Genomic DNA, 27,681 nt, shown 5'->3' on the forward strand with positions numbered 1-27,681 from the left:
CCTCCAGCGCATGCAACTGCACCCAAAGTCACTAAACGTACACCTCCTACTACCGCCACCTCTTCCTCCACTCCCAAAGCCCCTCCAGCTACCCGTCCCAGTGTGTCCAAAAAACTTTTCCTGTCCAGCCTTGAACTTTTTCCCACACCTCACCCACCCCGTCCATCTCATAGGTCCCGAACTAGCACCTCAGCCACAACATCTCCGGGACCAGTGGTGTCTGTAGTCACAGGTATGTGGAGTGCACCGGCCACCAGGACAGCCAGTGTGGCACGGAGCCACAGCACAGCCAGTCCCCCCCGTGAAGCATCAGAAGTTGGCCAGTGCCCGGCGGGAGAGGGGGAAGACTCCAGCCACCAAAGCTCCGGTGGGAGTGTGGACTCAGCTGTGACACCTCCCAAGGTGGGGAAGGGCCACAAGAAACCCGGAAAGTCTCGGAAGAGCAGCACGGTGGAGAAGACCGCCATCATCCCTGCTGCCCAGGAGGCCACCGCCAGCCCCAGCCCAGCTGCCCAGGAGGGCCCCGCCAGCCCAGCTGCCCAAGAGGGCCCGCTAGCCCCAGCCCAGCAGCCTAGGAGGGCCCACCAGCCCCAGCCCAGCTGCCCAGGAGGGCCCCGCCAGCCCCAGCCCAGCTGCCCAGGAGGCCACCGCCAGCACAAGCCCCGCTGGGCCATGAAGGACCGCCAGCACAAGCCCCGCTGGGACATGAAGAACCGCCAGCACAAGCCCCGCTGGGCCATGAAGGACCGCCAGCACAAGACCCGCTGGGCCATGAAGGACCGCCAACTCAAGCACCGCTGAACAGGGCACCGCCAAATCAAGCACCGCTGAACAGGGCACCGCCAAATCAAGCACCGCTGAACAAGGCACCGCCAAATCAAGCACCGCTAGCCAATGAGCGGCAGGGACACTGACGCAACTGGGACCATCACGGGGTGAGTGATGCACTCTGGGCACCAGTCCCCCTCCAGAACCAGTGGAGAGATCCGTCCACTACCTCTGTCCTTCACAGGATGAAGCACTCTGGGCACCAGTCCCCCTCCAGAATCAGTAGAGACTGTTATCAACTTAAGAAAGTGGCTTTGCACTCCCCAGGATTGAACAGTGGGCAAACCACCCACTGTAGAGACTTGAGAGACTGTGGCTTTGCACTCCCCAGGATTGAACAGTGGGCATTGAGCCCCCTCGTAGATCTGGCGTCGTGCACTCATCCGGCTGAGGTGCCCCCTTCCCTTCCCCCTGAGGTGCCTGTTGTATTTCTATCTGATGCCCCTGCAGTGTTCTCTCTGTTTTGATCTGGTATTGAGTGTTGGCCTCGCCCATGCATTTTGGGTCCAGTGGTCCACGGACTATAAATGGTGCAATACCTGGACTTGTATTATTGGTGTATATATTTGTTTATAGTGTATATATATTTTATAGTACTGTATTTTAATAGATTACAATCGTTACAATAATTTCCTTTGGCCTTTGCATTCTTCCGGTGGGTGTGGGGGGTGTAACTATAATGTATAGATATGTATTAGTGTGTGTGTTGTAGTGGGTGAGGGTGGGGATGAGGGTGTTGTGTGTGTGTGTGTCCCTGTATTTTGCCTCCCCATCCCCTGTGTCGTGCTCCTGGTACAGGAGCAGGAAGACTATTGCAGGTAGAATTTGGAGTTCCGGGTCCATGGTGTCCTCGTTCCTCGTGGAGTGTGTAGAGGTGAGCGTTTACCCTTCGAAATTCCTGTTTCCGCTGTGTTTTTATCCACGGTGAATCCGCCCCGGAAAAGGTGGCGGATTGGCCTGTCATAATAGTGTGAGCGGTACATTGTCTTCCGCCTGTCTGTTGGCGGTGACCGCCGCGCTGTTTGTTTGTACCGCCGTGGCGGTCAGAGTGTTAAAGTGGCTGTCTTTGTTGGCGGTTTCCGCCACGGTCGTAATTGCAAATTTTTTACCGCCGGCCTATTGGCGGTCTTACCGCCGCTTTGACACCATCCACCAGGGTTGTAATGAGGGCTTATGTCATCTTACATTGATTACTATTTGGCACCCATGGTTCCAACATTAAGGCCCTCATTTGTCGCAACCGCCGTGTTCATGCTGGCGGTCAAAACACTGACCACCAGCATCCCCGGATCCCCGCCGGCCGTATTAGGAACATTCCTGTGGCCTGTTTCCACCCGCTGGCCTACAGGAATGCCTGCCCGGGACATTGATGGCGGCTCCACATGGAGCCGCCGCCAATGCCTCTGTGCGGTGGGTGCAGCTGCACCCGTCGCGCAGATCACTGCCCGAAAATCATGCACTGACCTGCGCGATAGGGCACTGCACCAGGGCCCCTGCACAGCCCATGCCAAGTGCATGGGCAGAGCTGGGGCCCCCAGGGGTGCCCCGGTGCACCCCTTCCACCAGCCTTTCCCTGGCGGGGAAACCTGCCAGGGAAAGGCTGGTGGCTGAGGAATCATCATCAATATCATTATCCGATGATAGGTGTAGTATGCACTATATAAATATTACAGTATATTGCAATATAATACAAAGATGTGTGATAGATGTAGAATAACACAATGACAGCAAATATAAACATAGCTGTGAAATACATAACATATAACTGTGTATAAAGAAACAGATCTTTATCGACAAATTAACTTGATTGCTTCTAATATCTTTACAGAAGTTTTCCTGGAATCCCAAAAAAATGTCCTCATGCATAGACCTTTCCTCAAAGGAAGTGGAACAACAGATTGTGCAATTCATTTTTAAGGTGTCAGATGATGTCTTTATCTTACATGAAGCCTATATTTGCTAACTCTTCACCCACCTAGCACCATATCTGATTCCTACCTACAAGCTTCCACCCCTATTGGTTGTTTCAGTCCTTCTTAACTTCTTAACTCACCTTACTGTCCCATATCTGGTCAACCTAATCTTTCATGCCTACTGGTTCCCAAGGTCATACCAAATCCCCATCGTCCAATGCCATACAGCCCCCTAAGCTGTCCTGTCTCCCAATAACATGGCCCACCCTCATGAAACACCTTAATCTAGAGACCATCAACTAACATTTAGGGGCAGATTTAAGGAATGTGGTGCTGCACCCAGTGCAGCGCCACTTTCCTTGTGCCACTTAGCACCCCCCTACTGCCAACATATGTGTGCCCTATCTAAAATACGTGCATCATGACACAGGGTAGGGAGCAATAGCGTCATTTTTATTGACGCTATTGACGTACTCTGCACGAGTAATGCCAAAATATTGGCGCTACTCCTGCAGAGTACATAGGGGCCCATTGTATTCAATGGCGTGCCCCCTTTTAACGTCTACTCTGAGCAGGCGAAAAGTGCCCAAAAAACTGACGCAAGGAAATCTATTAGATTTCCTTGCACCATTTTTTTGGCCCCCCTGAGGGGGTACGCCCCCTTTGCATACATTATGCCTGGCGCAGGCATAATGTAGCACAAAGGGTTACAAGGTGGCACAATGCGTGCATTGCGCCACTTTGTAAATATGGAGCGGGGATTTTGGCCACCTAACGAAACATTAGCGTGAAAAAAATGATGCTAATGTTTTGGTGGATGGCGCTGAGGGCTCTTAACTATGCCCCTTAATATCTAAAACACTGCCTAGACGACACCCTTTGCTGCCCCATCAAAGGTTCTACTAAATTCTTTACAACCTACATACATTTTTACCAGTTGCACAAAAACTAGTCAAACAAGCAATGGCAAAGCCAATAGATCTCGCCATTGAAACATATTGGCGTTGCCTATGGGTTTTAGCCACGCTATAATGCAAAATAGAAGGCACAGTGGGGAGGCAATGGGTAGAAGCTTCCCAGTGAGTGCTACAGGGAGGATGTGGGTGATGGACAGCAACATTGAGAGAGAAGTACCTGAGGGAGGCAGCAGAAAACTCCCCTGGATTGCCTAACAAGAACAAGTAATGCCCGAAAAGCAAGCGATGAAAGTAGAGATGTCAGACAATCAAAGCAATGGCAAAGAGGCAATGTTCCATAAGAGGGAGAAGCACAATATTGACAAGCTGGGGCAATGATCTGTTGTAATTCCCATCAGATTTCTGTGGTTAAGGATCCAATTATAGTTGCTGTATCTTAATGTGCTTCATTTAAACCTTCTTAATGTATTCTCTATCAAACACAAATAGACACACTTTTTTACAGTTTTATACAGTGTGAACTTGACCAGAAAGTATTGGAGCGCTGTACATGAGCCCATTTTAGCCATGCACCGATTTAGGGCCAGATTTATAAGGCCCTATCGCCACCATACCGTCACTTTTTTCTACGCTCCACTGGCGCTAACCACTTCTCCATACTTACAAGGAGGTGTAACGCCACTTTTTGTGGCTTAACACCTCCTTGTAAATATGGGCCCCTCCTACGCAGTTTTCTGCATCAGAGAGGCATGCAATGGGTATTGCAGTGGGCGTTCCAATGAAAACACCCATTGCTTTTGACGCTGCCCCACATTTATGAGAAATTGTAAATCTGTGGCAGCACCAAAAACTAACGCCACCCCAGGGATGGCGTTAGCATGGCGAAACAAGGAGGGATACTTTTATTCCTTCCCATTTTTTGCTTTTTCTACATGTGCTGCGTTTTGCAGCACACATAGAAGAAGCAAAGTGCCATGGATGATTGTTTATGCAGGAAGGTGTCCCCTCCTGCACATAAACAATCATTCAAAAATGACGCTTTGGTACTTCTATGTGTGTTTCATTCTGCAGCATACATAGAAGTGCCAAATTGTCATTCTAGATTGTTTATGTGCAGGAAGGGACACCTTCCTGCACCTAATCAATCAGACCCAGATTTAAGAAGGCCTAGTGCCATCTAACGACACATTAGCATAATTTTGTTTACACTAATGTGATGTTAGATGCCCAAAAATGCGATGCCATATTTATAAAGTGGCACAATGCTAGCATTGTGCCACTTTGTAACCCCTTCCGCCACATTATGCCTGTGTCAGGAATAGTGTTTGCAAGGGGGTGTTCCTCCGTCGGGGGGCTGCAAAAATGGAGCAAAGAAATCTAAGGGATTTCTTTGGGTCACTTTTTCCAGCATTTTTAACGCCTGCTTGGAGCAGGCGTTAAAAGGGGTCACACTATTATTTGTAATTGGCCCCTATGTACAGTTCAGGGTTAGTGCCAAAAATTTGGCGCTAACCGTGAACAGCACATCAATAGCGTCAAAATTCTGATTATATTGCCCCCACCCTGCACCATGTTGCACCGTATTTTAAATACGGTGCTCAGATCGTGACGGCAAGGGGCGCTGAGGGGCAGAAGGAAAGTGGAGCTGCACTGGCTGCAGCTCCACTTTTCTTAAGTATGCCCCCACTCCCGTCTAAGCAGACACCCTCGCACTATGGTGCAAGGATGCTTACCTTGGCTCAGGCAGCTTACTATAGCGCCGTGCAAGAGAAAACGCAGTGCTGCGTCGTATTCTGGTAAAGCCCTGCGTTTCAAAACTGGTGCAGTGCGGCGCTGCTGATTGCGCCAGTTTCTTGTAAATCTGGCCCTGAGTGTGCCCAGAATCAAAGGATGTTGATCCGACGCTGAGTCTGGAGCCAGGTTCCCCAGTTCCAAAGCGGCAGCCCTGACGGTAACGCCACATCCTCATCCACTCTCCCCCGCTAATTAATTACTTTCAGTACAGAGGAGATCTGGATTTTGCTTTGTCTTGGCACTGGGTGCAAATTGACATCCTGCTCGTGACACTGCGTCGGCCAGTGGCGTACAAAGCCCCCCTCAGCACACTACACTGTGCACGCGCGGCAGGCCCCTGACTGGGTCCAGGGGGACCCCCTCCAGGGACTTCGCAAGTGGGGGTCGCGGGGGGGGGGGGGCTTAAGTTTCATTACGCCACTGGCGTCGCCCTTTGGCAACAGTTCCGACTTTAAACGACGATGTATGTCCCCCTGCTGCATCGCGGTGCCCGGATGTAGGCATCCCTTTCAGTCACAACTCACAGGCTACAGGTGCACTCGGTGTTTAGTCACCGCGCCAGTAATTCAAGCCGGTCTCATTACACCTTCGCAGTTTTATTAGCTGGAATATTTATTGGATGGAATATATGGAAACAATGAACCTAAAGCATGCCACCTGGAAATGCGAGATGTCACGCGTTACTCCATGCTACTCCAGTCTCTGTTCTCTTCCACACACACCCTCCCCCCTTTATGGGAAAAACGCGACACCCACAGTGCCGCTGCGAATGTCTCTTTCCACGGGCGTCTCTCCTCGCCGTGTCATTGTTGGGAGCACAATAGGGCGGGGGGGCAGCCTTGTTGGCACCACTCGTGTGTAATACAGGAAGGAGCACTTCCTTCCAGCCTGGAAGACTAACCTGAATCGTGCTGCTTCCGCGATATTACTAATCCGGGAAGAGCGCGCTCCCAGGCGTCTGTGGCCCCTAGCGATGGAACTTCAGCTGCTAGCCGCCAGAGGGGCCCAGGGGCTGCCGCAGACGGGGTTTTCTGTTTACTGCCCCTTCGGCTGCGTGAACCCTGTGCCGAAGAAACCAGTTCAAATCAATACATCAGCATTGCATATGATTCGTTCCTTAGCACCGTTTTGCAAAAGGTATTTTACGAAGGGTATTTTACTAACTTCCTGTTACAAACAAAGGCAGGATCCCATGCAAATTATTCATCAAATAAAAAATATGTTTTCCACTTAACATGTTAAGTGGAACATTGAGAGTTTCAGTGAACTGAGGCACCGACACTACGGGCCGGGGTTTGAGACACTGGTTTGCATCGGCGCATCTTCACTTGGTCGGTCATTACCATTACGCTGGCTCCATTAAAATAACTTTTCCCTGGATGCCAATAATCGACCCATGCAGCACTAGGATAACCGAATGTGCGTAGTACAAATAGACGTATGATATGTATGTATATATATATATATATATATATATATATATATATATATATATATATATATATATATATATATATATATATATATATATAAATGGGAGTTAGTAATCTCCATATAAGACGCGTAACAGAGGCCCCCCGAGGTGCGGGGGGGCGATCTCCAGGGGGCCCCATCAGCACCGTACACAGGCCTGACACCTGGCGAGTGAGGTCGAAGAGCCGCTACCCCCCCGCACCCCCCGTGTTCTGTGCAGGGGGGGCTGAAGTTTCGTTACGCCACTGACTCATTCATATTCCCTTAGGTCTATCCATCCCTTAAACAACTTGGCAGCCATGTATTCACCAAAATGCAACACCCATCCTTTTAATTTTGTTTTCCCTAAATGTATCTGTGTTGATCTACAGCTCTCCATGCATCGCTTCACTTCCTTCGCGCATCCATCTGTGCGTGCCTCTGTGCGTAATGCGGTGCAAGGGCACCTTAGGACAGGTCTTCCTTGAACACTTTATGAAGTTCAGTTTGAGGCGCCCACCAGGCTCGAGACTGCGTGAAGAAGCCGTGTCGGTGGCACAAGCCCTCGTGTGGTCCTTGTGCGCACCATTGGTGTGGTGTGCGGGGTGGCGCGAGGTGGGCGGGAGAGGGGCAGTGGCTGCTCCCACGCCCCTCTCCGGGGGCTGGGCTGGGAAGGGAGGTGATGGGAGGTTATTAAAGGCCGGAGCTGCGTCTCTCGGAGGATGTTCCCAGGCGTGCTCACACTTGGACGCCACCTTGCAGTAACTGTCGGGCGTCCGAGGTGCTGCGTGCGGGGTGGACGGAGGACGAGAGCGGGGCAGGAGTCCAGGCGACACAGCCATTGCCGCGGGAAGACAGAGTGGGAACTGGATACCTGAAAGGTTCACTGGAGCGGGTATCATTGATATAAAAGACTGGAGAGAGAAGATCTCTGTGACACAGGAGACCCCAGAGCGACACAGGACCACGGAAGGAGGAGACCCCTGAGGGATACAGGGCACCTGAAGGGGTAGACCCTCGATAACCACTGAAAGGAAGTCCCCGGAGGGATACAGGTCCACTGAAAGGGGAGACCCCCGAGGGATACAGGACCACTGAAGTGGAGCCTCCGAGGAGTTAAGGTCCACTGAAGTGGGAAACCCCAAACTACAAAGGACCATTGAAGAGGAACCCCCGGGGGACAGAGTCATTGAAGGGTGAGACTGCAATCGCCAGGAAAACAGGAGCACTGAAGGGAGACACCCTCCAGACGGCCACAGGGGCACTGATCGCAGTCTCCAGTGGGACCCAGGACCGTTCAAGGGCAGCATGGCGCAGCACTCTCTGGAGAGCCCCTACTGACCCCGGGGCAGAGCCGGAGGGACTGTGCTCGATCTGCCGGCGGTGGGGCTTGGGACCCTTGCCTGTGGCGCTCGGTGACATCCTCAGGGCGGCAGCAGCAGGGATGGCTGCCGCAGGGACCATGCTGCCTCTTCTCTCAATCACGGGATGCTTGCTGATGCTGACAGGTGAGCGACCACGGCGCAGGGGGATGCTGGGCGGGGGAGGGGCACTAGAGAAGGGTACACACAGGCCGAAAAAAGGGACAATGGGGCGGATGCCCGGTGTCCTGTTTCCTGCCCCTGGGCTTGTTTAAGATCCCTTAAAGTTAGAGCCATTCCTGTGTGTTTCCGGCCTCAGTAAGGGGCGAGGGGGCGTTATTGTGTGTGGTACGTGCCCGGTGTGGGATATGCACATCCGCTGAGCCGGTGGGGCGCTTACGTGATCCTGGCGCTGTCTTCAAGTGCTGTTATAAAGAGGTGTGTTCGCAGTGCCTCTTCTTCACGCTATTTTCATTTAGTCTAATAAAAAGCCTGGAGTTTTTGAATACTTAGTAACACTGTTAATACCTGCTTTGTATGTGGCGCTAAATACAGCAGTTCTCCGGCCTTCAAGCGCTATAAGTAAAACATTCCCCGTTTTGGTACTCCGTTTGCACACCTCTGAGGGACGGATGACCGAGCCTGCCTTGAAGAGATCACAACAGCTGGCATTTGTCAGATTTTTGTCCGCAAAGTTTCAGATCACTTAACTAACGTTTCAGCCTACTAAAAGGCGTATACATTCGTTTGAGAGCTCAAGCCAACTGCATGGGCCGTGCACATAAATAATTTCGTTTTACTCAGTCGCCGCATGGAAATACCTTATGCAGAGGGACAAAATGAATATGATTTTTTAGGAATAATCAATAATCGCGTTTGAGTGCAACAAAATACATCTATAAATAACAGGTGCGTGTTGCAGAGTCTGACGCGTATATATTTTGGTGCCCTAATGTTGTTTTGAGATATATAATTATGTACTTTTACTTTTACAATGGACTTAACCTTGCATTTTGCTTTTCTAAACAGTGTAAATGCTAAGTGCCATTATACCATAATTTAAAAGTACCAAATTTAGCGACCTCACAAGAATGAAAGACCAAGTTGGCCCCGCTATTTCCGCTCTTCGAATAACGTTTTCTCACTGGGACAGTATCCCCTAGGGTATGAGATTCTCTAGAAGGAATGCTCGTTCATGCGAGCCCAGAATGAATGAGGAACAACATCTTCCGGCGTCCTTTTTAACGAATCATCGGGTACATGGTCTGTCTTATTGAACTAGAGGAGATGACAGTTACTGGTTACATTTCTTCACTTGAAGACATGACAGAATTGTGAACAATGCAAATCGTGTGTAATACAAGGTAGGACCGACAAATGAAATTAGTTTGCACTGTTTATACACGTTTAGCGCATGGATAGCAAAGTTGTGTAAACTTTTTCCACATACCTTTTTAATTAATCGGCATTCTTAAGGCTCAAATTTCAGATGTAATAATGAATATGTAAGAGGGTCTGCTACCAACCACTCGCTGGCTGTCTCACTCGCTAATTCTCTCAGTTACTCATTGTAAGATTCGCTCCCCAAACGCTCACTCACTGTTTCACGCACTCAATAACTCATTATTTCACACACTCTATCACTCATTATTTCACTCACTCACTGTCTATTCGCTGCAACCCTCACTTTCATAGTCAACCTCTGACACCCATCCACGCATTGCCACGCTCATTCACGCGCTAATTTGCATACGCTTTTGCAGTCTCGGATACCCATTTGTCAGGCAGCAATGTAAAGATTGAACAGTGAAAAGGGATACTCTGACTTCAGTGATAGTGAAGGGGTAGCGGTGTGAAACTGACAGGTGAATTTGCCTATTGTGAAGCGCTCTGACACCTTCGGGTAAAGTCCGCGCTATATAAAAACGCATTAAATAAATAAATAAATAAAATAAAGGTTGCACGCTCCTAGCACTCCCAGGATCTGCCACGCCTTGTCCCATAGCACATGCACGTGCTCAGTCTCTGTGGTTGAATCTCAGGACACACCCCTGCATGTCCGTCCAGATATATGAGACCAGGGCCCGAACCACGCAGGGAGCTCGTCACGAAAACACCTCGTAGGTAATGTCTGTAAGGCAGGCTGAGGCGCGGGAACAGGCACTTGCAGCAGCGGAGGAAACGAGGGCGATTTCAGCACCCTCCAGTCCTGAGATATTTTGGTGCAAATCCAGGCTCATTTCAGTAAAGTGTGAGGGTCCTCTTTGTAGGGCCTTTAGGCTGCCCCTAAGTGGATGCTCCATAAAACACAGGTTTTGCGCACAATATCACCCGCTCACTTTACATATAATGACCACATCAAATAGCAAACTGCCCTAATTTCACCTCTTGGTGGCGAAAAGCGGGGGTACCAGTTATTTCACGCGAAATCAGATTATATGGATTTTAAAGGAAGGATCTCATGCAGAGAGAGGTCAGATCCATATTCACCCGGGTGAAATTCCAAGTGACCGATTACAAATGATTTCCTTATGGCGTCCTTGACATCTACTAATCTGCTGCGTAGAAACTTCCAGGTGGCTCCAGTGGCCTCTTGGAAATGGCTGTTGGATCCTAAGGGTGTCTACGTGCAGTGCTTAATATTTAAAAGAAAAATGTGTGCCGAGGCCCAAATTCCGTGGCGCGCGGCGGAACGTCAGGATTGGCGAATATCAAGGCAACTTTTCACCTCAGCCTCTTTCTTCCACCAGCATATTCGTCCTGCACCTTATCACATTCTCTTTGGCTCCTTTTCTCGCCTTTTTTTGCTTTTTTATGATCGTACAGGCTCGAGCCCAAGGTATTTGAGCGCTCTGTATCAGCACCATGTGCATTATTCAAGGTCAACTGCATTGTTTATAGGCATTAGGACATGAAGTAAGTGAGTTGCCCAGAATCACGGGACGATGAGCCGATGCCTGGGCTCGAACCTGGTTCCAAAGTTCCAAAGTAGGCAACTCTGGCTGTAATAGTACATCCTCTCCCTCCTCTGTCAATGTTTTCCCGTTTTCTCTTCCTCATTCTTTTGTCTCTTTGCTGAGTTTTGCTCTCATGTTCTGGATCAAAGTCTGATGGTTAGGAATAAGTTCCGGTCTCAAAATAAGTGTGCTAGTGCGCCGCACATGCAACCACCGCCCCAAATTAAGCACTGCATCGGTTCCTTTGATATCTGTAGCCGAGCGGTAGAAACTTCCTAGAATCTCTCCATCAGACAGTTATAGATCGACGTATCTATTGCTCATCGAATTATTGATTGAATGAAATCCGTGTGCCACAGCTGAATCCCAGAGACCTCCTTGGTAAGGGATGATCTGATTTTCCACCAGTAGTACCTGCTTCCTTTCGAGGGTGGCAGCCACTGTCCCGGGCACCCAGCTCCGCATGCTGGCGGTGCCCGCGCAAGGGAGTCCCGGGTCAGTCACAGATGGACAGTCCATTTCACGCTCTCACAGGGCCTGGGCAGAGCAAGGAGAAGGAGGCCCTCGTCCACTGGGTGGATAGTAAAATGCAGCAATGTTTGGGGCTCAGTGGGCTCTTGAGGCCCCGGTGACACTGCACCTGTTGCACTGTTGATACCAACGTCTCCTCATAGACACAACACCAAGCACATAAAAGGAAGACCACTGCAACTGACATAAGTGCCTCGAGTCGGACAGCTGTGAAAGACGCCAGCCTTAGTCTGACAATGTATAATTTATAATGTCTCTTGGTACTTAACTCAGTATGAGCCCGGAGCAGGAGTTGATATACTCATCGCCTCTGATAGTGCCCCGATCTAAGGGTGAAATCAAGGGGAAAAAGCACCTAGAAGAATTTGTGATGTGTGACGTACCACAGTGGGTGTGTTTATGTGGAGGAGGTCGCCGGGGAACTTTTCTACGTGTAACTACAGTTATTAAGTAAGTGGCGAAAAGACCTGCTTCGAAATATATAAGTAAAAAAAAACATTGAATAGTTAATCAAAGCTATTACAATGCATATCTATAGAACCATTTTGTAAAACAAGTATTAATGTAATACCCTACCCGCAACACAGAATATAAAAATGGCGGTTACGCAAGGGTAGATATAATGTTTATAGAGTCATACACTTGGGGATCGTCTATGATTGATATAAAAACGAGACCAATTTCCAAACTAAGCCTAAGCAGCAATGACTAAATCATGGGGATCCCACCCCCTCACTCTCGCGACATTAAACTCACTGTGACACTCAGACGACATTTAGAGACAAATACATATAACATTGAGTTGGGATTTTGCAGTTTTATATAGCGCGAACTCGCCCTCCACCCGAAGGCACTGGAGCGCTTTACATGACCTGCAGTTACTTTACACAGGGACACACTGAATTTGTTTCCTAGGCACCGGGAGTTTGGTGATTTGCCCAGGATCACAGGCTGCTGAGCCGACGCCGAGACTCGAGCCTGGTTCCCTAGTTCCAAGGTAGGCAGCTCAGCCTTTCCTCCAGTTACCCCACGCCCTGTCCCCTGCACAGCGCCCCACCCCAGCCCGGAGGGACTCTACACAGAGTCTGCATGTCACGATAGCCATGTCAATTTTTGTGTGATATTCTTTAAAATTCCAATAATAGGAATCGCCTGGGGCACCTATGTAAGGACTTCCTTCCTCACGTAGTGGCTGTCACATAAGCCTGTCTAGAACACAGAAGTCAGGGGTCTAACGCAGGGGGAGAATGCTTCCTCTCAGTAGAAGTATGGATGGAGCCGTGCTGCGGATCCAGTGTGAAGGGAGAGACCGTGGCGACCTACCAGTAAAGAGCAGGCAGGGAGTGTCTTTACTTGATCGCCCTGGTTGCCTTAGCTGGCTGACATTTTAGTGTGAGTTTCTGCGCCGGGTACGATCCTTTCTTCCCCTATTTCAAACATATCATTTGAATGACACCTAAAATAGGTCCAAGCCTTTTGGTTTCCAGATATTCCCGCGTTTCCGCGAATTGGCCTGATTCAGGGCGTAGACTTGGAGATGCCAGCCGCATTTCATAGTTCCACCAGGCGCATTTCACCCTGTTGAGTCAGAGTTGCACCGGAGTGTATCTGGAGATGTCCGGAGCATCGCCTTCTTACACATCTTTCTGGGACGGGATTCGTTAACAGCACACCTGGAGATGCCGGAAGCATTCCACACTTGTCATGCCTCTCTGACCACTCTATCTAAAGATAAGGAAGGAGCACGTGTCACATACTTGCGCCATGCCTCTCCGACCAACGTCTCCAAGACATGCACCGAGCATGTGACACTGTGATTGACAAATGGTGCGTTACATGCTTGCACCACGCCTCTCGGTCACCACGACGTAGGCGGAGCACATCTGTGGCACTGTGACATATGTTGCATCACATACTTGCACCACGCCTCTCTGACCACGGTCACCACGACGTTGGCGGAGGACATCTGTGACACTGTGACTAACATGGTGCGTCACATACTTGCACCATGGCTCTTCGACCACTCTCTCTTAAGACATGCACGGAGCACATGTCACATACTTGCACCATGACTCTCCGACCAACGTCTGCAAGACATGCATCAAGCATGTGACACTGTGACTGACATATGCTGCGTCACATACTTGCACCACGCCTGTCCGACCACTCTCTCTAGAGACATGCACGGAGCACATGTGTATATGTGACTGACATATGGTGCGTCACACACTTGCACCATGCCTCTCCGACCCCGTTCACCAAGACCTGCGCGGAGCACATCTGTGGCACTGAGACATATGGTGTGTCACATACTTGCACCATGCCTCTCTGACCACTTACTTCATCACGACGTGGGCGGAGCACATCTGTAACCCTGTGACTGACACGGTGCTTCACCTACTTGCACCGCGCCTCTCCGACCACGTTCACCAAGACATGCACCGAGCACATCTGTGACACCTGGTGCATCACACAATTGCTCTGTGCATTTCTAACCACATTTACCACTATTTGCACCCAGGAAACTCTATAGAAGCCTGGAGTATCACATACTTATTTCATGCTTCCATGCTTCTCTGTTCATGCTTATTACTTGAGTCGTTTTTTTTATATATATAGAGCGGGTATTATCCAAGTGGGTGATCCTGCACTATACATCAAATGAGTGTAAGAGAGCAACCTAGAGTTGCAGTAATTAAGATAATTGAATAGGAGGCGCCTTATTTTCCATCTATACAGATTTTTACACGTAATTACATCAGAAAGCAATATCTTTCCGTCTGGGTTTATGTGTGGAAACAGAAAAAATACTGGGACCGTGACGCAGGTCTTCTTCAATTGATTTCCGGCCGACCCTGTGTCCAGTACCTGTGTTGGCAGACAGTCAGATAATTTTCTTCTGTTTACCCCCCACCCCCCTCTTTCCCCTCAGGGCGTGGCTTAAATGTAAGGAGCACGAGAAGGGGTGGGTGGGCAAGAACAAGCGAGCAGAGGAGTGTTAGGGGAAGTGCGGGGAGTCTAGAGGGTAAATTAATCGTGTAAATTAATTCGTGTTAAGTGTCAGTAACAGAGGTATTTTTGAAAGAGATAGCGGTGTATAGTCTTTATTTGATGGTGACAATAGTCTGTATTTTAAGAGCACAACCTGAGAAGGAGCGGGGTAACTTCGATGTTTGGTTGCATTGTTTAGTTTCATGTTTATCAATATAATGTACTCTTACTACTAATAGTAGTTTTGTGGAGTAGAGGAAATTAATAGTGCCCCGAAGATGTCTGCTGTTCCATGAACTTGCAAGTTTCTTCCATAGGCAGTGAGGTGTGTTATGTTTCAGTCCTTTAAAAATGATGCAAATCGTTACAAGAAGTCATCAAAGTTATAGAGGGATCCATTTACGTTTAGTTAGGTTTGCTGTCATGTATTCATGTTTTCCTGTGTCCGTGGTCAGTTGTGCAGCACAGTAGGGGATAGCTCTAGAGGGGCTGTCCTAATTGTGGGAGGCCTAATTTGTTTACATAGGTAGTATGGTACTACCTGCTCCAATTCTTCAGTAGGTATAACACTATTGATCAGTTTCAGTTGTTTTAGCTGGTGTTATGCACCTTTTTGCCACAGTTGTTATGTGTGTATGTAAGTAGAGTTTGTGATTGAGTGCTACACTCTATGACTTCTAAATCTGTTTGGGCGCATAGGCCTACTCCAAGTATTTTCAGTCCCCAGTCTTATAATCTTGCTGCTAGGGTTGTGGCTGATAAAAAACTCTGTCTTACTCTGATTCCGCTTGAGCTGACAAAAAAGACCCAGTTTTGTATTTCAGACATGTAGTTAATGGATCAACTATTATTGGTTTTCACATAAATCTGCATGCTGTCATATTATTGGTGTGAAGAGATAAATGTGTTTAGGAAATCCCCTAATGGTTATTAAGGGATGGTGCAAGTAGTGTGCCCTGTGGGATACCAGAAGGAGTTCTTAGAATAGTGTCAGAAGGTGTTGTGAATCTCCAGCACCTGGTATTGGTCATTTTAATTTGAACCATTTTCTCACTGTTCCCCAACATGTTGGAGAGAGGACCAGGTGCTCAGCAGAAATTCTTGATCAGCTATATACAACAAATGGGAAAGTCCACTGTGGTTGTAATACTTGCTGCACCTAGGTCCAACAGTTAAGATGTATCATCAGATGAGAATAACCATTTCAGTGCTGTCCCCTGACCTGAAACCTGTATGAAAAGTGTTCTGAACTTCAGTTTCACCAATATGATTGGTTAGCTGTTCCACTACACATTATTGGAGGTTTTCTGTATTGTTCATATGATGCCTTTCTTTAAGGATGTGTGGACAAAGCCCTGGTCTTAGCCACTGCCTAATTACCTCATCAAATTCATCTGTACCGAAGCACACCTGGTGATGGCTGGAGCATCACACACTTGCACCATGTCTCTCTGGCTTTGTTTATTAGTGTGTACAGTAAGGCACATTTGGAAATGCCTGGTTTGCCACATACTTGCACCATGTCTCCCTGACCCCATTCTATAGGACATGCAGGAAGGCACATTTGGAAATGTCTAGAGCATTACTTCCCTCGTTCGCCTACATCTGCACTGAAGCACATCTGACATGCATTGGGCATTTCACGCCTATGCAATCCCTTTCTGACCACTTTCACTAAGACATGCACTGAAGAAGATGTGGAGATACCTGGAACATCACATACACGCACAGTTTCTCTCTAACCACATTTACAAACGTGCTCTGGAACTAACCTGAAGATTCTCAGGGATTCATGGTGTGTCACATATGTAACCCACACCTCTCCAAACATGTGCACTGAGGTACGTCTGGAACTATCTGGGAAATATTTGAGCTCCAGTTACATTGAATTCTATTGGCAGATGGGCATTTTTCAAACATCTGCGCCTCAGGATCTCTGCAGTGTCCTCCTGGACAATTTGTGATGAAAAAGATCCGAGGCAGCTGCTGTAGCTATGACGACCTTGTGGTGTCGCCGAATTGCCCCAGTGCAGATCTGTGCGAAATTGGCCTAACAGTTTCAAACGCTTTGCTACATGCAAAAGAGAAGAGAATGTGCATCTGCGTATGCATATGTATACAGGCATGTCTGTGTACACCAGTGTGCGTACATGTGTGCACCCACGCGTGCATGCATTTTGTTGTGCATGTGTGTGTGTTTGCATGCTTGCCTGCACATGTGCTTGTGCATGTGTGTGTGCGCAGCTCACATCAGTGGTCGCCAAAGGGGTGTCTATTAGGGACGGTGCACTACCCTTCGGTCTTGAGTCTGAGTTTCATAAGTTAAGTTAATATTTGAATGTCTAAAAAAGCATTTTGTTGTTTCCATTGTGCTTTCTAGGTGCCCCTGTGACTCGAATGTCAGTTTCAATTGCAGTCATTAGTTCATTAGTGTATGTCCCAGGGCCTTTTGCTTATTGCTTGTGTACTGGCAGCTTTGTGCATCTGTGTGTTTCTGACCACACTTACAGTTTATTGGAAATCACACACCTGCTCCTCCAGAGTTCCGCGGGTTCCCTGGGACTCCCTGGGTTAATTGACAGGAATGAACTTCCAGTCAGGACTACCAGCGGCTTGGCGATGATATTTCCAGTTCTCCTCTGTCAAGCGCGCGCTGCGTTATGGAAAATGAACTCATCGGTGTGTTAGCGATGTTTCTTTCAGCAGCCTTTCATGAGACCCAGCAGGAAGGTTCCCAGCAGGGCCATTGTGCCGCTGGACGTCATCCTGCTTCACCCAGCGTGGGGCTGGCAGACAATGACTCGGGCTGGGACAACGCTAAAAGGACCATCAGAATGTATTTATTTTATCAAAATGAAAGGCGTTAACCTACCCGCCCTTCAAACATAACTGTTCAGGTCAAAGTCTCGTTTTGAAACGGAAAAGAGCGGAGGCACGAGGGAGGAGGGCTTGTGCACTAATAACTGTCATGGCAATTTTGAGAAGTTCACAAGCCCTTTGTCGCAATGGCCATGACCTGTTCCTGGATTAATGACATGAGGTACCAGGGCTCCGTGTGAGTGTGGGCAGACTCCATACTGGTGAACACTGAGATCTTTTGTAATAAACCGTGGTTGGTTTAGGATTAGGTTACACCACAAGTGTATTTTTATGTAAAACGTAGTAGGCCAGCATTCATTTACAGGTAGCTCCACACTAGAAAAAAATGAGCTTTATATTAATTTCCCATTGGAAATGTCGGTATTACCTCCATGTTTTAAGTAGGGCCCTAATTTCCCTTCTATAAATTATTGGAGGTCTAAGAGCCAATCATGAGCCAGCTGGTAATATAAATTTGAGATTTGCACCCTGGGACCCTTTGCAAGTCATTTAATTGGACATTTCCCCTTCTACAGGTAAAAGGAAGGGCAACATGCTCGTGGATTGGCAGCAGGATTCAAATATCAGTCAAACCCCAATAAAAGTATCTTAAAACAATGTCGATGATTGCGTGCCGATTTTTCAGAAGTGTTGGTCTACAGGGGCAAATTGCAGATTTGTGGCGTGTCACTGCCACCACACTGTACGACATGCGGGATGGAGTGATGCATCAGCAATGATATACTTTATAATCTCCAGCAGGAACTGAGAGCTCTGCAATTCTGAACTCTGGACTTTATGGTAATCCCCTGCCTGCTGAAAATGCTGGGTTACGCCTCTTAATAGGCTTAATCTGCAACTGTCTTTAAGAAGCGGTAAAATTGTTCGAAGAAAGCTGTGAGCTTTAGTTTTGCTAAAAAATGAATAGCCTACCACCTAAATCTATGGGGTTGGCAAGTGTGCCCCCATAAGAGTGACTCCTCAAGCCGTAAGCGCTGTATCCAGATCCTATAATTTCGCTGTAGGTTACTGTGTCTCTGGTGAAGTTGGGCATTTTCAAAGACCAAAGACAAAACATGTATATTTGAGAGCACGATCAGACTATATCTGCTTTATATGTCCTGGAAAACGAGAGGAAAGTTTCACGTCTTTATGTTTGGTGCACAGAATGCTTTAGGGTTGAAAATGCCTTTTTGTCGGGCCTTAAAGAAGCTGACTATTGAAGCGAACTTTGAACCCTGCACTTCTCTCAAGGCTGATGGCTGTAAATTGGGGAGTTTGTCAAAAGCGATTTCCCCAAACGTGGGCTGCACCTGGTTCCAAACGTCTTGTAACAATAGTGACTGCTGATGACTGTAAAGTGCTTGTTATTATCAGTCTTGACTAATCCCTTCCTCTTCACACACTCTCCCCCGCTGCATATCAAAAAGTGTCAATTGTGTGCTCAGAAATCCACCCCAAACCTCTGACTTCATTTCCGTGACAAAGGCAATGTTAATTTCCTAGAAACGTGCGGGTTGCACTAACGAGCAGAAGCCCATGTATGGACTTGGCCTTGTCATTGTCCCTTATAAACAATGCTCGCTGCTTTGTGATGTATTAAGATGTGGCTAAGTTACATAGAGTTTTTTTTATGTTTTCTGCTGAACTTTAGTAAAAGGTGGATTACTACGAAATAGTATGATGGCTTGTGTCTGAAACACAACTGATGACAATATAATGTGGCGCTGTTCTCAGACATGTTTCTAGGCGCGAGCATCTGGCTTATGTTTTGCTGGAGGGGAGATGTGGGCGAGTGGTTGGATGGTGCCAGGACCATGAGTTTGTTCACGTCTTGCAAACAACTCTCACTCAGTGCACATCACACGTGTTTCTCCTATCTGACGGCACCGGAGGAGGTTAGAAACCGTCTGATTATACATAGCACACAAAACTTGAGATATACCATTGTATAAGCCAACCTCCACTAGAACCTGTAACGCGAGAGTGTTACATTGAGACACAGTGGTATACATGGAGCATTCATTCTCGAGTGTCCAGGATATATGTCAGGATGCCAACAGATATATCTAGCTTACAAAAGATGGACTGATGAGGAAACGTTCTACTAAATGATCAGACCAAGAGCCGGTGCGACTAGTGCAGCTGCACCTGGCCCTGAGTTGGGGAAGGGCGTTGTGTTTACTAAATATTTACTGATTTAAAAGCACCTGCTGCCGAGTTCCTTGTGTGACCAGCTGTTTTCGAGGCAACAATAAAAATGCCAAGATAACTATGGTGGTGATTAATGTTCCTGCTGGAGAAAGATCTGGTATTTTTTTTAGTGGCAGGTTCAACACATCATTAAGTAGCGCACAGGGTTAATATGCCTGCTGCAAACAACATGTACCACGCAGATCCCAGATCCGCATTTCATGTGAATGGCTTGATGGGTTACTGCTTTTGTCACAGATAAACTTCTGTTACCTGGAGTTCGTAAATTACAATCCTAATTTAGCACAGTGAACTGTTATCAAAGAACTGAATGCACTTTGCATGGTATGTGTTAAAACGTTGTTTTTTCCCAGTCTTTCATTAGCCTAATACTTCTACTAAGGGTTCATTTGGGAGCCCAACCACTGTGGTATGTTTTAAACCCTGAGTTTGTGCTTTTCCAGACTAAACTCTCTTAAAATATACTGCTTACTTGTATGGATGGCATGTGATTCCTACATCTTGTAGTGCTCAGAGTCTCATGTAACATTTTCTATAGACTGATTTACGCATGTACGTGTCTTTGTCTGTGTATAATGAGTGTGTGATGTAAAGTCCTCTCAAGTCCTACGCTTGTATGAGCGGCGCAATAAAACAAATAAAATTAATGTGAGACAGGGGCTATGGAGAGATGAGAGGTACTGTTGTGGGGTGTAGTGAGGGAATCCATGGAGATGGAGGTTTTGGGGAGGGCACAAAAAGAGATTTTCACACTGGGTACCACCGGTGATAAGGCCTGGCATGCTCAACTTCGCAGCCAGGTTGGTTACCCGTAATAGAAAATTCAACTGGTCCAAAATCTCTTAAATGTCTGACGCTGGAATCTTGCTTTATTTATTTAAGATAGCCTGTCTCATATATAAAAATCTGCACTTTAATTCCCCATTTACCTCACACAAAAACTGAGATTGAATGGCAAAAACAGAACTAAAAGAATTAGATCTATGTTTCTTCTCAAAACTCCTTGTTTTGAAAAAATGTCTACCGTCAAATGTAGCTTCTGAGGGAATGCCTCGGCATCTGGAACTCCCTTCCTACCCATGTAAGACTTCCTCATACTCTTCCTAGTTTTACATCCACACTAAAGTATCACCTAATGAGTATGCACTAACACTAACCACTTCATTGTGGTGATAAATATACCCAACTGACAACAGAGGTAGCCTACAGTCATCCTAGTGTTGTATTGCTGCTGCCAACAAATATATATTGTCTTTTTAGTTGCATTACTTCTGTGCACAATATGGCATATCCACATGACAGCTCAACATTCCAAGTGGACACCCAGTCAGCTTCCCAACTATGTCCTCCTCCTTATTCCCACAAATACTGCTAACTACAAATGTGTACTTCTATGAACATTACTGTTGTAGTGCTGCTGATTGCTCCACTAATATATACACTTCTTGCGCCTTAGTTTTGGACTACTGCTCACTAGAAGTGTGGATACCTTTCACTTCCCTTACCTCTAGTGTGCATTTCTGTACGTCTACAGCATCTTCTTATGTTGTGCAACATTTTTAAATCCTCTCAATGAATGTTGTGAAGTGTTCTGACATCCTTTATCAAAGCCACTGAAAACACAAAAATACAAAATAAATAAATGGGGGAACAGTGCTTAGAAGTTGACTTTGGAACATACGATTTTTAATTTCCAGTAGTATTGTGATATCAAATTTGGTGCTAAATCGTAGTTTGCCTGGCAATGAAAAAATTGCTACACAGTTGGCCCATATATAAGTAGAACTCCATGGTAGGCGGCCCTCAATATTAATTTTGTTATCATTTCCACACAGAGTTCTTCTCCATTGCAGTTACCCAATGTCATGTGTATAATAGGTATTTTAAGCTGTGGTTCTGTTAGAGGCAGGGATTCAAGACACATGTAGCTTTGATCTTGGGTTTGAATGCTTTGACACATAATGGTGATATCCAGTGTTTAGGGGCTCTAAGTAGACCATATGTCACAGAAATGGTTCGTCACACTTGGGGTTGTGATTAAGATCTGGGGACGTTACGAAGCAGGGAGTAGGAATATGAATGGGCTAATCTGCAGTAAAGTTAAGAAAAAACATACAAAGCACTGAATATACAAGTACCAGACAATGATAATTAGTGATTATCAGCAGTTGATAATTAACAGATATCAACAGATACACCCAAATATGAAACTTTTTAAATTTGCTTTTTAACTCCCCAAAGGACAGGAGTCGTGATTGAAGGACATTCAACATCAGTTTTCACCCACGTAATTTCACTCTAGCCACTCCTTTCTTATTCCCAAGCTTTACAATGTTTCAAACTCTAGCATGCTGAGGTAACTAAAAAGTGTTAAGTAAATGCACCAAACTGGTTGAAATATTCTTCTTTATTTTAAGTATAATTCCGGCAAGTCCAACCCATCCGCTCGCTAGCTGTTCAAGTCGTAACATTCCAGCCCTACAACATTCTCTCCGACCTCATCACATTCTATCTACATTCTACCATCTAGAAACACATACACTTTAGTTAAGGACATAACACATATCATCTCTTACAGAGTGAAAAGGAATAAGTATAAACACAACTAGAACTAAAGTTACATATTTGCATAATAAGGAAAACTCTAAAAAGGTCTAACTTGTTGTATAATCTTGCAAATAGATGGGTCGTCTGATAATTCTACCATGTTACTATTATATGATTTCTCCATCACATCATGTCCTTGACTTTCCTCTGAAGTAGCTACATTCTCTTGAATAATAATCTCCTCTTCTTCACAAACCCTATACTCTTTTCTAGTTGACATGTTACTATCATTATTTTGACACAAGTCTAACCAGCAATATTTTTTCTTCCTTAAATCATCACATGAATTCCTCTTTACATTTTACAAAATGCCTCATGTGCCAAACCCGACTATCACTTAGTTTGGCAGAGTTATTATAAACTTCAACCACAACCCTTGGTTCAGAATATTTGCCTTATTCCTTCTTTACTTTAACTGGTAATTTAAAACACACTATGTCCCGCTTCTTCAAATCAATTTCCTTTGCTCCTTTCTTTTTGACCATTAACTCTTTATAGTAATTTTGTACTTTTTGAATGTTCTTTTTTACTTCAGGAGGTGACCAATAATCTAGAATTAATCCATCACCCCTGACTGTTCTTCGTGAAGGGTACCCTATTGATAGCAAATGGAATGTGACCAGTAAAAGTTGGTGTGGTCCAATACATCCATATCATTTTTTTTATACTGGACTTCCAATTTAGACATTTATATTTAGCCAATTGCAAAGATTCCTTGATGACACAATTAAATCTCTCCACTTCTCCATTCCCACTTGAGTGATAAACAGAAATTAATTTATGCTCTATGCCATTCCGTTTTTAAAAAACTTCTATTTCTTCACTTCTGAATTATACATCACTGTCTGTAATAACCTTTTTGGTAGTCCCTCTCAGTTAATCCAAGAATAACATTACATTTCCAGAATTAGCCTTGTTAACGAATTTAATTTCTGGCCATTTAGAAAAGTAATCCATGGGCACTATTATATACCATTCCTCATTTTCCTCAACGATTGGACCCATAATATCTACACCAAGAACTTCCCATGCCATCTCTTGGCACGGAATGGGGTGTAACATTGATTTTAAAGGAACCAGGGATTTATCAGCATTCAAACATAAGTCACATTCCCTAATGACTTTTTCAATCTCTACATCCATTCCTGGCCACCAGTAGATCTCCTTCACTTTTTTCTTGGTCTTCACTATACCTAAATGCCCCTCGTGGCATATTTTAAACATTTTGGTGGCAAAATCCTGTCTCTTCTTACTATATTGCTTTGGATTACAGTTAACTCGTTGCATATTTCAAAAAGGTTCCTCAATTCCAAGTCAATGTTTTTTTTTCCGGATATCCATTCTAAATATAATTCCTTAAAGATGGTAATGATTGATCATTTAAGTTAGCCTTGATCGAATATTTGCTACAAATAGCATCCCAATCCTTACTTCCTGCCCATGCCACACTTATCTCTTCCACTGTCCACAATTTTCTTCAAGAGGTAACAGCATCCTACTCAAACAATCTGCAATCTTGTTTTTAACAACAGGTAAACACAACAACTTATACCTAAAGTCCAATAGTCTGATTGTCATCTTTGCAATCCTAGGCGTAGCTTTTAGTAGGCCCTCTGTGGACAATACTTTTAATAAGGGTTTATGATCACACCATACCTCTACATTAAGACCGAAACAAAAAGTTTCTAAAATGTTCTAATCCCCAAACTACTGGCAGGGTTTATTGTTCTATAACTGAATATTTTTCCTCTGCAGGTGATAATGCCCCAGAAGCAAAAGCTATTGTGACCTCCTTGCCATTAGTATTTCTTTGACTTAAAACTGCTCCAATTCCTTTATTTCTAGCATCTGTAGTTAAGACAGTAGGAAGTTTAGGATCAAATCCAGATAAAGTATTTGCCATTCATATTTCAACTTTTATGGTCTCAAAATCCTTGTGGCAAATTTCTGTCCAGACAAATTTACACTTGTCTTTTAACAATTGCCTCATATTAAATGTTTTTTTCTGAAAATTTCCTAACAAATCTGGCAGAAAACTCTGCCAGCCCAAGAAATTATCTCAACTCGTCTTTGTTACTAGGTGCTTGTGCATGTTATAGCTGCCATCAATTCTTGTTGTGGTTTAATACCTTCAGCTGTAATTTCATGCACTAAGTAATTTAAAATTTGCACACCATATTTACTTTTTGAAAATTCTGCTGTGAAACCATATTCTCGTAATTTGCCTAAAACACTATCTACCTTTATATCATGTTGTTCCTTATCCACTCCCATAATCAACATATCTTCCTGGAAGTAAATTACACTCACCATATTCTTGTAAAGTTTATGCATTAACTTCTAAAAAACTGCTGCAGCCGAGGCAAGACCAAACGGCATGTGAACATAGCCATAACACCCTTGAGGAGTCATAATCGTAGACAAATCTTTACTAGCATCATGCAGTTTAATCTGATGGTACGAAGATGACAAATCTTTAGATGTAAACCATTTCCTACCCTTAGTCATAGCAAGCATTTCATTTATCTTGGGAAAAGGACATTTTTCCACTGAGATGTTATTGTTCAATTGTCCCAAATCAATACATAACTGGATTTTTCCATTGGCTTTACAAATTCCCACCAATGGAGAAATCCACTCAGTTGCCTCTACTTCTTCAATTATGCCTTTTTTTTAAAGAGCCTCCAGTTCCATATTGACTTCTTCTCTTAGTACCCAAGGTATGCATCTAGATTTATGTACTATTGGTACAGCATCATTTTTCTATATGATTTTATGGGAGTACCCTTTAAGAGTACTAGTATTCTCAGAGAACACTTCAGGAAAATTGTTCTTTAATTTGGCCCCATTCTCCTCGCTTCCACACACCACCTTCACTTGTCCTTCACTATTAGGATCCAAAATAATATTTAGCGCTCTTTGATCCATCCATCCAAGAACTGCTGGTCCCTCTTCAGCAACATACAATTTACCTAATGCCTTTCTTCCCTTAAATTCAAATACAACATTTCTGTAACCAATCATGGGTATGGATTCTCTGGTAAAACTTTCTGGAGAAACATCTGATGGACTCAATGATGTACCAATGACACTTATAAATCTTTCCTCCCACAACCTCCTATTGATTATTGTAAACGGTGAACTAGAATCAACACAATAAGTATTTCCACACCTCCTAAACAAATTTAGCAAACAGGTTTGTCCCTGTATTGTATGTTCAGGTGTTTAACACAAAGATCTTCTTCAAGTTTTGTTTCCGAACCTCCCTTAATGTCATTAAAACTATTAATACCTAATACATAATCCTGTTCTTTTGAAATATTACCTCCCATTGATGTCTCAGATTCTGAATCTGACATAGATTTGTTGTTGATCATAGACACTTTCTTACTTCTTCTACAATCTTTAGCAAAATGACCCCTAATGCCACATTCACCACAAATTTTATTAAATGCAGAATATTATCTATTATACGCTAGATGTTCTTTACTCTCACAACTAAAACTTTTTTTCTCCAAAGTTTTTCCATTATACCTATCTTTTTTAAAGTTGTCATGTTTTTGTATATCTCTTCTTTTGTTATGTTTGACTTTGCTAATGATGTAATTCTGAGATTCTTTTGCTTCACTAGTAACAGCCCTTGCACACTTATTAGAAATTTCAGCTTTATTAACTAAGGCAATAACTTCCTCTTATTGGGACTCTCCATGCACCCATAACCTTTCTTGAATATGTTCATTGTTTGCATGCATTATGATTTGATCTTGCATGAGCTCATCATGTAATGACCCAAATCTACATGTTATTGCATGTTTTTTAAGATTGGATACATACTCGTCAATCGTTTCCATTTTGTCTTGTTTCCTTTTAAAGAAATTAAACCTATCAATAGCATTACAGACTGACGTGGAATAATAGTTGTCTAAGTCCTCTAATGTATGCAAGAAAACATTTGAGTCATCCTCTTGTCAAATCCTCTTTTCCATAGAATTATAAATGTTAAGATCTTGAGGTACCAGACAATGCAAAATAATCTTCTTTTTTTGACTGGTGTTAATTCTTCATCCTCAATAGTTTCTATATAATTCATGAAATACTACCTCCATCCATGCCACTTAATCAACTGTTCCCCTGATGAACTTAAAAATGGCTGTGGAGGAGTGAGAGAAAATGTCTGTGACGCACACATTTTAGTAATTGACTTGAATTATGAACTTGTGAATAGATAAATAGCTGCAACCAAAAGGACTTAACTAGGTCTGGTGTTTTTGTCCCAATAACCTGCAGCAAAATCAAAATCTAAACAGGTGTGCCAACCACCAAAGATGCAATTCCAAAGCAGAACTCGTTTGCAGCGTCTCAGTGTAGGCACAATAATCTGCAGCATAACCAATAGCTAAACAGACCTTGCTTGCAGTGTGACGTGCTGATTCTGAAAATATCTCCAACACTTCAACATGGCCACTAAATAACAAATGCTTGTTTCTACAAGAATGTTGACGTACTAGCGTCTGTGCAGGAAGCGACTCCACACTGTGCACACTTCCTCAATATCACGTAATTCCAAATGAATCTCACCCGACTGGTAGCTGCAAAGCACGTTCCAAACGAGTAAGAAATAATATTAGTTTCCTGTATATTCGGGGCGCTCAACTGTGTGCGTGATGTACTGCTCGCGCTAGATCTGTTTCTTTAAAATGATTATACTGGCCGTCACGCGCTCACCTTGAAATGCGGGGTTCACGCTAGCCTCGTACTCCTACGATTTTCGTGTGCGCGCTTGCTACTTCGTACGCCTCTCTCCTTTAATAAAATTACCAACCAAACTACTGGCGCTTGTGCCCCATAAACGATATGCAGAGCCTGCACCGAAGAAACCAGTATGTGTCTGAGCAGTTTATCTGCGCTATGTGTTGGCCCAGCGTGTGAAATACTCATGATTCCTGTAACGTTATGATGGTTGGGAATTTGTGGCAAAGTCAAACTCTGTTGTGACCCTGCTGCTGTACCTTGACTTCTTCCAACTGGTCAATAAAACTTGTTAAGTAAATGCTCCAAACAGGTTGAAATATTCTTCTTAATTTTAAGTGTAATTCCAGTAAGGCCAACACATCCGCTCGCTAACTGGCAACGCTCCGGTTCAAGTTATAACATTCCAGCCCTACAACATTCTCTCTTACCTCATCACATTCTATGTACATTCTACCATCTAGGAATACATACACTTTAGTTAAGGACATAACAGAAAGGTGATATA

At 45.0% G+C, this 27,681-nt stretch overlaps 1 protein-coding gene across 1 annotated transcript in view; it reads left to right on the plus strand.

Annotated features, from left to right (window-relative positions):
- The first annotated feature begins 7,590 nt into the window (after positions 1-7,590).
- The window catches only part of FLT1 (fms related receptor tyrosine kinase 1), a 310,221-nt gene continuing 290,130 nt past the window's right edge, over positions 7,591-27,681 (plus strand). The window contains exon 1 of the mRNA XM_069202204.1: positions 7,591-8,412. Coding sequence (XP_069058305.1) covers positions 8,349-8,412 — 64 coding nt within the window. The 5' untranslated portion in view covers positions 7,591-8,348. The remainder of the gene's footprint in view (positions 8,413-27,681) is intronic.

This window comes from Pleurodeles waltl, chromosome 8 (assembly GCF_031143425.1).
Source record: "Pleurodeles waltl isolate 20211129_DDA chromosome 8, aPleWal1.hap1.20221129, whole genome shotgun sequence".
NCBI classification, from domain to species: Eukaryota; Metazoa; Chordata; class Amphibia; order Caudata; family Salamandridae; genus Pleurodeles; species Pleurodeles waltl.